The sequence below is a fragment of the Equus przewalskii genome, chromosome 11 (assembly GCF_037783145.1).
Source record: "Equus przewalskii isolate Varuska chromosome 11, EquPr2, whole genome shotgun sequence".
In the NCBI taxonomy this organism is placed as follows: domain Eukaryota; kingdom Metazoa; phylum Chordata; class Mammalia; order Perissodactyla; family Equidae; genus Equus; species Equus przewalskii.
The window spans coordinates 34,064,143-34,079,589 of record NC_091841.1 but is presented as its reverse complement, the minus strand read 5'-3'; the positions used below and the strand labels follow the sequence as shown (position 1 = coordinate 34,079,589).

Below are 15,447 nucleotides of genomic sequence, written 5' to 3'. Positions count from 1 at the left end.
AACTTGAAGTCTCTAAAGGGCCTCACCCCTGGATGTATCTGGGTGAGAGTCAGGCTGGGAACAGGGGCCCCCAAGCTGGGAGGCCTGAGAAGGCTACTGCCAGAGACACACCTGAGCTGGCTAAGGATGGAGGGGGATGGAGAGAGGGTGAGTTTCAGAGGATGACCAGATCTGGTGACCAGGTGGCCATGAGGAGAGCCTGAGATGGGAGTGATGGGTGCCCAGCCCAGAGAAGGAGAGGAGAGGCTGAGGCCCAGGCAGGACCCAAAAGGACTTTATTTCTGGCACAAGGAGGAGGGCAGGGGACACCCCTTGTCCCTGAGGGTCCCAGAGTTGCAGGCAGGCTGGTCATGATCCTGCTGAGTGGAGAAAAGACCCACCCACCCCGGCCCCCAGCTGTCTCTGGCGATCCTGCGGCTCCAGCAGGTAGGGACTACACGTCATCCTCGGACACCAGGCAGTAGAAGTCCGTGCGGGCGCTGTAGTTGCGGGAGCCGAGGTCCGAGATGTCCACCTCACTGCCCCGGGCCTCTCCAAGTGAGACCCCACTTGCCTGCGGTGGAGCTGATGGCTCCCCAAAGATGGGCCCTCGGACACCTGGGGAGGGGGCACCACCAGGCCTGAGGCTGGGCTGCCCACAGCCTGCCCTCTGCCAGGACCCCCTGCCTGGGGGTCACTCCCTGCTCACCCTCCTCAAGGTGGCATTGAGATCCTGGAGGTTCCCAGCCAGGCCTTGGGCCCGAGTGCCTCCGGGAAAGGCAGTGAGGGGTGGTGAGAGATCAGGCCCATCCACGGGCTGCAGAGAGGAGTCCCCGACACTTGGGTCCCTTTCTGGGCTCCTCAACCCTGCGCAGCCTCCCTCCACGGCAGGCCGAGCTTCTCAGGGTGGGGGGTGGGGCCGGGTGGGCATACCCAGGTCCCCCTCGGGGTCGGGGTCCAGGTCCGGGTCCAGGGTCCGACCCTCCGGGACGCGGCCTCGCACGATCAACATGGGGTCCTTATCATCCTGCAGCCGGGTCTGGGGATCTCCCTCCGTCGTTCGGTACTGCACCTTTCGTGGCAGCGCCAGCTGCAGCTCTTTCCAAAAGTCGGAGGAAGGCGTCTGGGGGCCAGGGTGGGGCGGTTGGCGTGTGAGCACATAGAGGGGTGCGAACGCTGGAAGCCCCCGGCATCCAGCCCCAAAGGACACACCATGCATCGCGCTCACCGGCTCCAGGACCTTGAAGAGGCCCCTCCTGGGGCACCAGGCACGGAGCCCCCGCCCACGGGGTCCCACGCACAAAGCCCCCCGCACCAGCTTCCCTTGGGGGGTCCCCCACAAGCCCGCCCCCGCACCACGGAGCCGGGCCTCCAGAGCAGCAGGGTCACCAGGTGGCGGTGCTGGCGCAGCAGGCGCAGCGCGGGGTGCGCGGGGTCGCGCCGCGGGCCCTCGAACGTGATGAAGATGGGTCGGCGCGTGAGCTCCAGCAGCCGGCACAGGCCCTCCCTGCGGGGCGGCACCGTCAGGCCGGGCGCGGCCGGGACTCACCCCCGCCCCGCACGGAACCCACCGGAAGCTGTGGCTGCACCAGGCGCGGCGCAGGAAGGCGTCCGACAGCACTACGACCAGGCGGCGGCAGCGGCTCAGGTTCACCAGCAGGTCGGCCGAGGGCTCTGCGGGGACCGGGCGTCGGCGGGGCTGGGCCGGGAGCCGGGCCCTAAGGGGCGGGGCCCGGGACCAGAGTGGGGCGGGGCTCCTAGGAGAAGTAGGGCGGGACCAGGTCGGGGCGCCTGGGGGGCGGGGCGCGGGCAGGGACGGGGTGGAGCCCGGGCGGGGCGGGGCGCCGCGGTACCGGCGTGCGGCAGGAGGTCGCGGTCGTCCAGGAAGAGCTTGTAACCCCGGCGCCGCTCCAGCTGCGGCTTCAGGATGAAGTTCACGAACTTCCTGTCCTCGGGGCTGTCGCTGTAGGAGACGTAGGCATCGTAGAGCTTCCCGTCTGCGGACGGCGGCGGGTCAGCGCGGCCACTCTCCTGTCCCGGGTTCCCCACTGTCTCCCCGCGGTCAGGGCGCAGGCCCGCCCCCCAGACACCGCCCCCGCGGGTCCCGCCACCGGCCGCGCCTAAGCCTTCCCCAGCGCGGGATTCCGAGAGGAGCCCGCGGGCCGGATCCCGGCCGCCGCCCTCATGCCGACCTGGCCCCTTTTCTGGACCATGCTCGCCCCTCCCTCGCCGGGTCACCCCGCGCCCCCCCCCCACACTCCCCCAGAGCTCCCGTCCGTCCATCCCCCACTCACCGTTCATCTCCACCTCGCCGTACGCATCCTGGTACCAGAGCAGCACATTGAGCCGACACTTGACGTACAGCAGCGCTGCCAGCAGCAGGGCCAGCAGGACCAGGAGAGAGGCCAGCACCGCGGCCACGTGGCCTGCTGAGCCTGGGGACAGAGCTGCAGACTGAGCCACTGCATTCCCCAGCCTCTACGCTCCCCAGGTGCCCCTAGGCCTCCCTCCTGCCCTTGACCCAGTGTGCCCCTCACCAGCTCTACGAAGAGTGAAGGAGGAGGAGCTGGCGTTCTGGATGGAGCAGGTGAAGGCCCCATAGTCGTCAGTACTGGTCAGGTTGATCCCCAGGACACTGGACGCAAGCACCTCTGACAAGTTGGACTTGATCCTGGGGAGACCAGGCCACACCTTCTCACCTGGGGCCCAAGAGCATCAGTGGGCACCCCAGAGCCCCACCTGTCTGGGGCTCACCCAGGGAAGCTGTGGATTTGGACTTCCTGGGCAGCCCTTGGGCCTTAAGCTATGAGAAGTGGCCAGGACCTGGAGGAGTGTGGATGTGTTTGGGGACGATCACCCTAACCCTGGGTCTGGGTCCTAGGGTCCTCTGATCCCAGGTTTGGCCCGGCGGCCAGTGCCTCGTTCAGGCCCTCTGCTGGCACCTGTAGCCCTGGGTGGTCTACAGAGTGAGTGTTTACAGGGCCATCAGTCCCTGCGGTCACTGACTTTCAGTCTGCGTCCAGAGTGGCACTCTGTCATGTCATGTCTGGGCAGTCACTCCCCAGCGCAAGTCCAGGTAGTTGTAGACCAGGTGTAGGTCAGAGAGGCCACTGGCCATGGGTGTGTCCAGGGGGGTCACTCTGGCCCCGGACACTCCGGCCTCTTACCAGGAGTCCTCATGGAGGTCGTAGTGGCTTTCATTGCCCAGCACCAGCCCATCTTTCAGCCACTGGACTGAGGGTAGGGGACAGTGGGGCCCAGAGACCACCCAGGCCGTGCAGTTCAGAGTGACCACACTGCCCAGGGCAGGCCACAGGACCTGGTTTCCAGACGGGGAGAGGAAGTCAGGGGCCCTGTCGCAGACACCTGCGGAGAGAGCACCCAGTGGGTTACCTGTGCCTGGGATGCCGAGCTCCCACTGTCCACAGACAGACTGCGGGCCAGGGAAAAACAAGATGGCCAGTGGTGTGGGTTGCTTGGTAGCCACACCATGGCATCCACAAGTCCTATGGTGGACAGAGCCTGGCGCTTGGCACGTCTTCCCCCAGCAGTGGCTGGGTCTTGAGAGGACATTGGGACGGAGGACAGTGGCTAGTCACAGCTGAGCTGACTCATGCGGCCCAGCGGGGCCCATCTGGCTGTTCGTCCACCCAGAACATGGGCCCCCACATCCCCTGTGCGCCTGTTGCCCACTGCTGTGAAGCTCACCCAGGTGAGGGGCCAGGCTCCGTGGGTTTGGGGGCTCTTCTGCCTGAGATGGGAGCCTGGGATTCCAGGACCCTCTCCTGGCCCCAGGCAAGCCTTCCCACCTCCCTGACAGCTGAACTCTTTCACCTTTAAATCAGGGTGATGAGCCCTAGCAGGGGATCAGAGATGACCACCATCATCTTGGTAGTGTGGTTCCCAGCAACCCACATCTACCCACCTCGCTCCCCATGTCCCCCACCAGCGCCCACTCCCAGTACCCCTGAGCTTTACTGACCCCCACGGGCCCGGCCTGGAGGCCTTGGGTGGGAGAGGGCTCAGGGCCATCCTGACCCTGGGGTCAGGACCGTGGGCCATGGGAGTGGTGAGCAGAGGCCTTTGTACCCCTGGCTTGAGGCCGAGCAGAAAGCCCAGGCAGCATCGCAGCGTGGAGCCAGCCTGAGGGGCAGGGGTGGGAGTGGGGCCCGTGCCGTCCCTCTCTGACCCGTCTACCTGCCATGGTCTGGCCGGGACCTCCTCGGGGGGCCACCCCAGGCTCCACGGGGCAACTTGGCCGAGCCAACCGGTATCCCAAGGGCTGGGCAGGACTCACTCTCTGTCCTTGTGACCAGTCAGTCAGGGTGCCAGGATGGGTCGCAGGCTGCTGCCATTCCCAGGGAACAAGTTAAACAAGAACAGGGTGAGTTAACGTGTAACTTCGGCCACAGACAGCACCACCTCTGCACCAGGGTCCTCATAGATGCCAGCAGGACACCCAGACTCCAGCACCTTACACATGGCCAGAGTGGGCACTACCTCACAGAGCCCAGGGGGCTGGGAGGGGCACATGGACAGACTTCCACCTGCCCCAGGGCAGCTGTGATGGCCCAGGGTGGGGCAGTGGATGTGCATCCCCCCCAGCACCCCTCATGACGCCAGGAGTTGGCCTCTTTCCCGCTGTCGCCGGGGAGAGGGCTGCCACATACAGGGGTGCTACAGTGTGGGCTGCACTCAGCCAGGCCCTGGGAGCTTGAGGGGCACAAGTGCCAGGCGGCCTGACCCTGAGCCACGCTCCCAATGGTAAAACTTTGTTCTGGACCCAGCCCCGCGGGCACACATGTGCACGTGAACACAACACCTGGGCCAGGCAAGGTCGTGGAGGCCAGGCTGGGCCGAGTCCGCTGCGAGAGGCCTCACGGGGCACCCCTCCTTCTGGGTCCTGTGCCCGCATGCCCCCCATTTGTCATTTCCAAACCCAGAGACTTTGTCCACTTGTCCTTCCAGTGCTCCGAGGGAAGCCCCCACCCCACCGGCAGGTGACTCTTCTCTCCTATGCGGGGTCTGGGACCACTTTTGGCCCAGATTGGCAGCAGCCACATGTGCCTCCTGACACAAAAGGGAGCTGGCTGAGAGGAGGGAGTGGGAAGCCCCCAGCACGGAGCCTTCACTGACAGCCTCCTTGGCAGCAGGCCCCAGGCCAACTCCTCCCGGGTGCCCAGGTTCACCCCGTTGGTCCAGCAGTACTCATGGAGCACCTACTCCGCTCCGTCCCTGCTGAGTGGACACACTGGGGCCGAGTGCGGGGACTGAGCTGAGGCCCTCTCCCTGGCTCCCTCGGGCTGTCTTCCCTGCCCTTTGGACCCCTAAGGCTTTGCAGGGGCTGGAATTTCCTCAGGAATTGGAGCATCAGGCACGTTCCCAAGGAGGTTCCCTCCAGAAGCCCTTCAGGGTGGAGGGCAGTCCTGGGAAAGCCCTTGAAGCAGGAGAGCTAGCCCACTGAGGGGCTGCGGAGGACTGGGCAGCTCACACCCCTGCTCAGCATGCCCAGAAGGACGTGCCCCAGCCCAGCAGGTCCCAGGGCAACTCCTGCAGTGGTCTCTTGACCTCCGCACGCTCAGACCTCCTACCCTGGAAAGGCAGCCCGACCCTCCCGAAAGTTAAGGCCCAACTGCATGGTCAGGTGCCAGGTGTCCTCCCCCTGCACACCTCTACCCTGCACAGTCTCTGTTGCACACTCCGCCCTCTCTCTTTGCACACCTGCACTAAACTCCTATCTTGGTCCATGTGCACACATGCACACTCTCCACACCTCCAATACTCTTGTGGGCCACACACCTGGACACAGTGCACACACTTGCAACAGTTCCCACAGGGCGCACAGCCATGAGCATTGCACACACCCCACCCCCCACACAGTGCACCTCACACCTACCCTTGGCCGCCAGTGGCGCACACTCAGCCTCCCATCACCCCTCACTCTCACAGGCACACACATGTGTGCACACACATCCCATACATGCTGTGGACCTCCCCTGCGCCAGGCCAGACTCCGAGGACAGGCCTCAGGCGGGAACGGTGTCAGAGGATGAGGATGCAGGCACACATGGAGCAGCGGGGCTGAGTGGGAGGGCACAAAGTCACCTGGTTCCGGCTTTTTCCTCCTGGGGGGGATGTCGGTCACTGAGGTCATTGGCGTGTGCTTGGGAGCAAGCTCTCTGCTCAGCTGGGCCCCCAGCCCGGTCCAAAGCACCACAGCTGTCTGGGACGCATGGCCAAGGACGGTGAGGACCTGGCTTTTGTTTGTGCGTTTATTCAGAGCTTTCCTCGTAGCTTCCTGGCCTCGCAGTCACATCCTCTCCTAACCCTAACCCCACCCAGGCACCCACCCCTCGCAGGCGGGCGGGCAGTTGGTGGTTCTTGCCGCCCCGCCTGCCCCGCTCTTCCTGTAACTCTGAGTCAAGCGGCTCCTTCCTCTGGGGCCCGCCCCAGCCCACCAGGCACCCTACTTCCCGCAGCCAGGCCTGGGGGGATTGCAGAGGGCCTGGGGCCCGGGGCGATGTGCGGGGGTGCTGGCAAGGAGACCCCCAGTCAGGGCCATCTTGCACACACACGAGGAGGGCCAGCTGGGCGATGTGGTCCGCTTCCTGGACACCCCCCATGATGCCACACCCGGGAGGGGAGGGAGTCTCCATGTCGTGCCCCCTGGCCTAAGTGAGCAGCCTCCTACCTGTGCGGGAGGGGGTCCTGTGGAACTCTTACCAGTAATGGGGCCTTGAGCAGGGCCCTTGGCCCCTCCCTGTCTACCTCCCAGGCATAGCCCCTAAACCATGAGCAGTTACAAGGCGGCTGTGGTATCATGTGGACCTTGGTTTCAGGCAGTCATGGGAGGGCAGTGCCCCCTTTTCCAGATAAGGAAGCAAACAGGAGGCTTCGAGAGAGGCTCCTGGGCTCTGAGCCCAGGTGGGGGCCAGTCAGCATCTCCTGTTGTCACCACTGACTCCCCCACCCCACCCTAGACTGACCTGGGACTCAGGGCCTAGCAACAGGTGGCTGGTATCACTGCCCAGAGAAGTCGGGGGGGCAAGGGTCCCCTTCAGCCGGACCCTGCCCTCACCCACACAGGGGTGGGGCCCACAGTGGAGCTGCTCAGTGCAGCACCAATTTTCCTACATCCTTGATCTGACCCTGACCCAGCCCTGTTCAAAGCCCCCTGTGGCCCTCAAGACCTTTGGGTGATGGTGCATCTTGGGCTTGGGGACCTCAGAACTGGCGGGAAGGAAGCCTGACGGCACCTCTCCTCCGCTGAGCCTTGGCTTCCTCGATGCATGCTGGAGCTGGTACTAAACTCGCTGCGAAGGTGCACCTGTGGGCTCTGGCGCCAGAGGGTGGACAGCGAAGCACCTAATGCATAGGTTAGCGCCACCGGTAGTCATTGACCTGCCCAGGATACCCAGGCAGGAAGCAAAGAACTAGGCTTTCCCCCGTGTCCCCAACCAGCCTTGGCAGCTCCTGCCAGACTGCCCGCTGCTCTGTGTGCCCATCTGTGCCACCATCTCACAGCCATGCCTGGACACTCTCACCCTCCCTCGCCCCCGAGGCCCACTCTCCAAAGTGAACATAAACACCCACATCGCCTCCGGCACTCTCCAGACCGGCCCTTCGACTCCAAGCCTGCTCCCTGCACCTCCCACCCCCTCTGCCCCACACCCTGTGGTTCCCAGAAAGGCCCAGCTTCTCCAGGCACTTGAGCTGGGTGCGCGCGGTGGGGCTGCTGTCCCCGAGCCTCGGTGTTGGCCTAGCCCCCGGCCAGCGCATGCTCCCTGTTCCCTCCGCACTGCCTAGTGTGCTGCTCAGCACCCCATAGTCTCCGAACATCTCCCCCTCATCTGGAACGCGCAGCCCCTCCGCGTGTGGCGCCTGCTGCGCCCCCGGACGTCTCTCCTGAAGAAAAGAACGTGCATAAGAGGCTGTGGCCCCGCAGGCCCAGAGGCTCTGTCCTGCTCCCCGGGCACACATTGCCACACCCCCCGCATTCCGCGCTCCGCCTCCCACGGGGGTGGACCTGCCTTAGGACCCCCCCACCTTCCCTGTGCGGTAAGCAGGCGGCTCGGCGGCGCGCGCGGAGGGCGGCTCGGGAGCGCTCTCGGAGGGCTGCCGGGAGCGGGGACGTGCGCAGAGAGCGCGGTGATGCGGGAGCGCGCACGGAGGTCGAGGGGGGCGGGCGGGACCGCGCAAGGAAGTCAAGGGGCGGGCGGGACCGCGCTCGGAGGTCGGAGCGCGCTGACGGAGCGTGGGAGCGCGCACGGAAGTCAGAGGTGGCGGGGCGCGGGGCCGCGCACGGAGGGCGGGGGCGAGCTGACGGGGAGAGCTCCGCCCGGCGACCCGTGGCCGCAGTCCCTGCTGTTGCTCGGTCGGCCCCCGGCGCCCCGGGAGGCCTCAGGCCTGGGATCCGAGTCTGTAGCGGACGTGGGGATCCCCGCACGCCCAGAGCCTCCCCCTCCCTCTTCCGCGCAAAAATCACGAGGAAGCCACTACCCACGTCGGGCGGAGCAGGAAGGGCGGCCGTTGCCCACCCTGGGCCGAAGGGGCCGGGACGCAGACGAGCTCGGGCTTCCGGGCGACGCGGTCAGCCGGCCCGGCTCCGTGCCACTTCCTGCGGGACCGCGTCCGCCATGGCCCAGAGGCTCCTCGGGGCGAGGCGCACCCGGGTCGCCCAAGCTCCAGTCCTGGTCCCCGCTCCCGGGAGCCTGCGACTTCCACTCATCCCCGTGGGTCTGAGCCGCGACTGCCACTCACCTGCTGCCAAGACCTGGGACTCGCGCGACCGCGAGGCGGGGCGGCTCACCTGGTCCAGGTGCGCAGCGGCGACAGCCCCGGCGGCGGCGGCAGGTGCAGCCCCGCCCAGCAGCCAGGGCCGAGGGCGGACCCAAGTGTCCCGCTTTGCGCCCAAGGCTGGCGCTCAAGAGTGTCCACTCAGCCCCTGGGAGCCGGGGCCGCATGGCCTGGGGCAGAGGCCAAACCGGCCCAGCCTGCCTGGAGAGTCTCGGAGCCCCCGGACTCCTCGAGACTCCACCGTCCCCAAGGGCACCTTTTGTGGCTCTGCCCCCTCCTCCCCAGCTCTTCCTCTTCCTCCAGGAAGCCTGCCTTGACTCTGGCTCCTGAGGCCCAGGTGCAGGGAGGGTAGGACTTCAATAAGGCGCTCCTCCTTTGGAAGCCCATAGAAAACCAGAGGAGGGCCAGGCTACACATTCCGGACCTTTCCACAGCTGGACCTGTTTCCCATCCAGCCCTGAGGGCAGACGCAATCCACCGGAGGCCCAGAAATCAACATAAAGAGTCTTTTCCTGTTTTATTATAGAAAGTTCTGTTGGCTGAGGGGAGCCAGGGAGGTGGGGTCAGGGCCCCTGACCAGCCAGAATCGGGGTGGGGCAGGACCTGGGTCAGGAAATGGGCTGGGTTTTCATGCGTTGTGAGCGCATGAGAAGACTCCACTGTCAGTTCCATGGGTGGCAGGGGTCACTCAAGAGTTCAAGTCAGGGCTGTGCCGAGCCCGAGCTCTAACGGACAGAACAGCCACCATCAGTGCTCCTGAGACGCCCTGAGCCACAGACATACACGGACCCACGTGTGTAGGGGCCTCCGGGCACCCCACGTATACACCCACACACACACAGGCCTTCTTTCTGCCCCCCAGGCCTACACAGTAGGCGTAGGAGGCGGTGGTGGCGGCTCTGAGCCTTGGCTCCTGGGCACCAGCAACTCTTGACCAGCTCGGGGTCCCCTACACATCTGTGCTCCTGGGACTGGATCTGGAGGCAGGAAAAGGATTGGTGGGGATCAGAGCCAGGCCCCACCCTGGGGCCTCTCCAGGCTCCCTCTCACCCTGGCTGCCCCCACCCCCCAGGCTGGGGCCTGGCCTCAGCGCCCACACCTCAGCTTCTCCAGGAGCCTCTGGTACTTCTCATCCAGAACCTTGTTCTTCACCATCTGGGGCACGTCAGGCACCAGCCAGGCAGCGATGAGTTTGATGCACAAGGCCACGTGCTGGGGGCGGTGGAGACGGCCAACCAGGGGTTTCAGGGGTGGGGGTCCCAGAGGAGGGCTGGAGAGAGCTGCCCCCCCCCTCTGCCCCAGTCCTCGCCCACCTCAAAGAGGATGAGGAAGGCCAGGCGGATGGCCAGGAGGACCCAGAACTGCTCGGAGAAGTTGTAGTCCCCAGCGTTGCGATAGTCCCTGTACCTGGGATGGGGAAGCACCTGAGTCAGGGGTCAGGAGTTCAGAGGGCACTCACAGGAGTAGGGGAGGGTGGGGGTCCAAACCTGCACTCGGTCACATCCTCCAGGTCCTCTATCCCGTCGGGGTCCTGGAAGTCCTTGGTGTAGAACAAGGACAGGCTGTGGTTGACATAGCCTGTGAGACAGCTGGGAGGGCAGAGGAGCAGGGGTGTGTCGGCCACAGGGTGCGGCCTCTCGGGCCCTGGGGTGCCTCCCTGGAGCTACTCCATGTCTGGGGGGGCCAGTCAGGGAGGGGCACAGCACTGCCCCATCCTTCATTTCTATACATGGGAGAAACCAAAGGGCCTCTGGGTACCACCAGCTGCCTTCCCTGCCTGAGCTGAGGGGAGCCTTCTGGTGGGATCCCTGAGGGCTGAGTAAGGGCACTCCTCTGCCCTCGCACTGAGCAGGCTGCGAAGGGCCTGACTTTGGGAGGGGAGCCATTCTGGTCGTGCCTGCTCTGAAAACGGCTGGGTCTGGGACCTTAATCCCCAGTGGGGTCCCAGTCAGCTCTCCTGGGCTCCAGCCTGGGGTATGCAGGTAATACTGGCAGGATTGAGCCCTTTCCCTGGACTCCCCTGAGGCTGGGCTGTGGGTGGGCCAGTTTTGCCAGGGGTCTCCAGGCAGTTTGAGATTCCCCGGGGCTGTGTGGTGGTGCCCCCTTACTCGACTTCAGGGCGGGGCCCCCATCGGCAGGGGCCGTAGCGGTACTTGTACACCATTCGGGGGATGAACTCAGACGTGAAGGCGATGACCATTCCATTGGCAATGACTGCCAGCACGCCGATGGTCTCCAACACCTTCAGCCAGGTCCCTGGGCCACAGCAGTGGGGTGAAGGGGGCTGCTTCCTCAAGCCCTGAGGCTGGTACTGCCCACCCCACCCACACCCGTCCATCCGCCCAGGCTGGGAGCCTGGATGGTCAGGGGGCCTTGTCACGCCTCTGCCCACTGCAGCCCATCGCAGCCGTGGGGCCAGGTCGCTGATGAGGAAGACCTCGGCGAAGGCTGAGAGAGCATGGTCTCCACGCTCCTACACTCCCTTCTTCTGACATGGACAGGGAGGGGCTCAGGTCTCCCCGCTCCCCCGTCTTCTGCCTGAACCTCTCAGCAGCCCCGAGCCTGCTCTATCTCCTGGGCTCCCACACCAGGGTGGAACCCCTTATCCTGGGCCCAAGACTGGGGCCTCCTTCACACTTGTCTCTCCCCTGCCCACGTCCAGCACCCCATCCCCTCTCTTCATCTCTGACAGCTGTCCAACTCAAGGAGGGTTAGCCTTAGGGTCTGGGTGACCGAGGCCACCTGCTCTCAGTCCTTGCCCCCAGCTGCTCGACCCCTCCCTCCTTCAGCTCCCAGCTGTTAGAGTCTAACTCTCCTGCCTGGGCCCCCGAGGATTAGGGGTGGTGCAGGCAAGGTACAGCCAGCCCTGCCTGTCCTGGGGCCTGAGCCCACCCCAGGCCCATCCCCCATCCTGGCAGACCCCAGGAGAGGGCTGGGGGGCTGTCTGTGGGGTGAGGGGGCTTGTCTTGCCGCCGTTGCATAGAGCAATGATTTCAAGGGGACTGGTGTGGTCCCAGTGCCCCTTGCCACCCCGGCCCCTAGCTGGAGCGTCCTGCCCCGTGCAGCTGCCCTGTTGGGCCCTGACCGATGTCTTTGGCCTTGCGGGGCACCAGGCGCTTCTGCAGCCTGACCATCTTGATGGCATCCAGGCGGATCTCCACGAGGTTGCTTAAGAGCGAGAGCAGTGGGGCCAGTGGGAAGGCGGCCACGAAGATGGTGGTGAAGCCATACTGGATCACTGGGGGTAGATGGGGGGTCACCTGGGCTGTGGGGGGCACCAGCCATCTGAGCTCCTCCCCCCCCATGCCTGCAGCCCCCCAGGTTCCTTCCTCCCACCAGGCACCCACCAGCCCCCCAGTACCCACCCTTCCACCCGCCAGCCCTCCGGCACTGGCCTCTCCTCCCGCAAGTTCTCCCCTTCGTAGGCACCCCCCCCCCCGTCAGCCCCACACCCCCAACTCCACCACATACTCATCTCCATGAACTCGTCGAACAGGCTGAAGATGTTGACCGAGTTCAGGCGGTAGTTGCGCTGCCAGTCCTTCAGCTCGGGGTCCTGGGACATGCGGCCCTGCCTCAAGCGACACTTGTGGGCCAGCCACCTGGGGTGACAAGAACCAGGGGGGAGAGAGGGAGGGGTGCTGGGGCTGAGGGGCCCTCAGAACCGCTGGTTCTGGGAAATGGGGAGAGGGGTGGCGCTCTAGGCCTGCGGGTTCAGGTGCTCCCTAGGGGAGGGTGGGGGCTGGGCGGCCCCTGGGGGGGGGGGGCGTCCTCACGGGCACAGGTACTCCACGCAGTTGCTGAGCGTCTGTTTCAGACCCATGATGATGGCCATCTGCACGAAGAGGTCCATCATGCAGCCACTGAGATGGCACTGTGGGGTCAGTAGTGGGAGGTCAGGCAGGAGGGTGTGGGGGGAGGCCCGGGAGGAAGGGTAGGTCAGGGACATGGCAGTGAGGCATCCAGGACAGACTGACCTCCTCCAGCTTCCACAACCCCGCCAGGCGCACGGACTTCCCAGGGTGACCGTTGATCCTAGAAGGACAGTGAGGCTGAGAGTGGGGAGGAGGTGGCAGCTGGCCTCTGACTGGGTGGGCGTGGGGCAGAGGACAGAGGGTGCTGTAGGCAGGAAGGAGAGACGCCCGCCCCGCAGGTGAGCAGAGGCTGGTGCTGGAGGCACGGCTGACACCCAGACGCACCCTCTCTGCATTCACTCACACGTGCAGATGCACGTCCCAGACAGGCCTGTGACAGTGACCTCAGTTTCTCCCCCATGGAAGCTGTGCACTTGGGGTTACTTTGTGTGGAAATCACCTGCTCTCCGTAACATGGTAAAAAACATAAGCTATGTTAAACCAAAGTTCCGCTCATACCCAACGGTGAAACCCTGGAAGCACTCCTGTTCCAGTTCACGACAACCGTTACTTAACTCGCTGCTGGAACTGTATAAATTTGCAACGGGAAAAATTACTATTTTAGGAAACATGATTATATACCTGGAAAAACAAAATAAATCAACTGAGAGGTTGGGTGGATAAAACAGCGGACAAATGCTCAGAGTGGAGACAAAATTGCTGTCAAGCTCTGCTTGCTTTCCTGGATGCAAGAAAATCCTGGGCACCGTGGCAGGAGGACATAACCGTCACAGATGCAGGCAAAAATTATAAAATAACTAGAGTGAGATTCACAGGAACTCAGTGGGACCCAGGTGAAGGAAACCGTAAAACGACTAAAGAACATGAAAGGGGCCGGCCCCATGGCCGAGTGATTAAGTTCGCGTGCTCCACTTCAGCAGCCCAGGGTTTTGTTGGTTCGGATCCCGGGCGTGGACATGGCACTGCTCATCAGGCCATGCTGAGGTGGCATCCCACATAGCCCAGCCAGAGGCACTCACAAGTAGAATAGACAACTAGGTACTGGGGGGCTTTGGGGAGAAGAAGAAGAAGAAAAAAAGATTGGCAACAGATGTTAGCTCAGGTGCCCATCTTAAATTTAAAAAATTTTAAAAAGAACATAAAAAAAGACACGAATAGATTATATTTTCTGATGGAAGGATGGGCCCCCGAAAACGTCCACATCCTAATTGCTGGAGCCCGAGAGTATGTTATCTTACACGGCAGAGGGTGTCACGGTGGCCAATGAGCTGGCCTTACAATGCAGGGATTATCAGGTTTATCCGGGCTTATCCGGGTTTATCTGGGCTTATCCAGGCTTGCACGGTGATCACAAGGTCGTTAAGTCAGGAAGAGGGAGAGCCAGAGAGACGGTGGGTGAGAAGGACGCAGCCTGAGCTGCTGGCTCTGAGGGTGGAGGAGGAAGGGGCCAGGAGCGGAGGAAGGCAGGCAACTGCAGAGGCTGAAAAGGCGAGCAGGTGCTCCCCCAAGGCCCCGGGCAGACAGCCCCACCCACACCTTGATCTTGGCCCAGGGAGACCCCTCTTGGACTTCTGGCCTCCAGAACCGTACGGTAATAAATCTGTGTTGTTTAAAGCCAGAGTTGTGGGCATTCATTACGGCAGCCACAGGAAACTAATAGGGAATCCATGTTGATTCTCCCTGAAAGAATGTATACCTTTACTGCAATCTGAAGCTAAATCCCACAGAATTTCGATGTAGTTGGACAAAAGGATTCTAAAGTCGACCTGGAATAATAAACGTGTAAATAACCGTAATCAAGCAACAGTGGAAAAGAAGAGTCGTGAATGCTGGCCCTGCCTAAAAGCGAAGCTGTGAAACAACACTTATCACAGGAAGGTGCCGGGGTGACACAGCCAGAGAGGCTGGACGCGAGCAAGCAGGGCCTGCGGTGTCTGACGAGGGGCGAGGGGGGTGATGCAGTGGCCACATACAGCTTGGGGATGGCTGGCTTTCATTCGGAAAAAATAAAACAGGGTCCCTCACAGCAGGACAAGTTCCTTACGAATCAAAGGTTTGAAGGCTTAAAATGCCGAAACCATAAACATCTAAAGGAAATCACAGCTGAACAGGTTTCTAATCCTGAGGAGGGGGAGGCCTTTTCAAGCGGGGCATGAGAAGCAGACACCATAAAAGAACATGTGACAAGCCTCGGGACATAAAAAAGGAACTCTGCCTCCAGAGTAACGAGCTGGAGCTGTGCCTCTTTTCTCAGAGACCTCGCCCACAGAGGCAGCAAACACAAGCAAGGCTGGAGGACCTGAGCTCTGGAACCACACCCTCTGGCCTCTGTCTGCTCCTCCACCTACAGACTGTGTGACCCTTAGGTAGTTTCTTAACCTCTCTGGGCCTCAGTCATCTCATCTGTAAGACAAGGATCAGAGAGTCCCTATCCCATGGGCTGCTGTGCGGATCAGAGCTGATGAACCTGTGGCACCTAAGATAGAACATGTCGGGTGCACGCTGTGATCCCATACTGTCCCCGCCCCAGCTGAGCTCCCAGCACACCAACAAGCGTCCTTCCGCCTCCAGGCAGGAGACCAGGAATTCCCCTCCAGGGACCAATGGAGCAAGAGGTCTGATGGGAGACACGTGGCCCAGAGCAAAGCCACTGGCACACACCTTTCTCAGTTACGGACAGGTGGCCCAGAATCGAGGACGTTTAAGAAAGTCTCTGACATCAAAATCAGAGACCAATCAAAGGAAGAGCATCCAAGAAGCTTGGAAAGAACAGACGCGACGCCAGAGGGGAAGAAAA

At 63.0% G+C, this 15,447-nt stretch overlaps 2 protein-coding genes across 22 annotated transcripts in view; both read right to left on the bottom strand.

The window, feature by feature from the left end:
- Nucleotides 1-258: 258 nt before the first annotated feature.
- SIGIRR (single Ig and TIR domain containing) lies at nt 259-9,280 on the bottom strand. Of its 20 annotated transcripts, none has more exons than XM_070564572.1 (11): nt 7,170-8,126; nt 6,085-6,202; nt 4,177-4,327; nt 3,147-3,345; nt 2,517-2,650; nt 2,274-2,414; nt 1,833-1,976; nt 1,551-1,653; nt 1,336-1,486; nt 913-1,102; nt 259-597 (listed from the first exon to the last, which is right to left on the bottom strand). In XM_070564572.1, the coding sequence occupies exons 3-11, from the start codon at nt 4,181-4,183 to the stop codon at nt 434-436; spliced, it is 1,233 nt and encodes a 410-aa protein (XP_070420673.1). In that variant the 5' UTR covers nt 4,184-4,327; nt 6,085-6,202; nt 7,170-8,126; the 3' UTR covers nt 259-433. The 20 variants fall into 20 exon arrangements, 16 of the variants coding, with proteins under 16 accessions (XP_070420673.1, XP_070420675.1, XP_070420678.1 ...); XM_070564574.1 differs by having other exon boundaries at nt 4,177-4,324; XR_011524020.1 differs by lacking the exons at nt 6,085-6,202; nt 7,170-8,126 and adding an exon at nt 5,876-6,078 and having other exon boundaries at nt 689-1,102; nt 1,208-1,486.
- ANO9 (anoctamin 9) overlaps nt 9,274-15,447 on the bottom strand; it is a 19,204-nt gene continuing 13,030 nt past the window's right edge. For both annotated transcript variants that reach the window (XM_070564558.1, XM_070564559.1), the window contains exons 16-24: nt 12,753-12,810; nt 12,552-12,649; nt 12,247-12,377; nt 11,861-12,013; nt 10,884-11,031; nt 10,263-10,364; nt 10,089-10,182; nt 9,875-9,987; nt 9,274-9,752 (exon numbers count right to left, since the gene is read on the bottom strand). In XM_070564558.1, the coding sequence (XP_070420659.1) occupies nt 9,725-9,752; nt 9,875-9,987; nt 10,089-10,182; nt 10,263-10,364; nt 10,884-11,031; nt 11,861-12,013; nt 12,247-12,377; nt 12,552-12,649; nt 12,753-12,810 (925 nt within the window). In that variant the 3' untranslated portion in view covers nt 9,274-9,724. The remainder of the gene's footprint in view (nt 9,753-9,874; nt 9,988-10,088; nt 10,183-10,262; nt 10,365-10,883; nt 11,032-11,860; nt 12,014-12,246; nt 12,378-12,551; nt 12,650-12,752; nt 12,811-15,447) is intronic.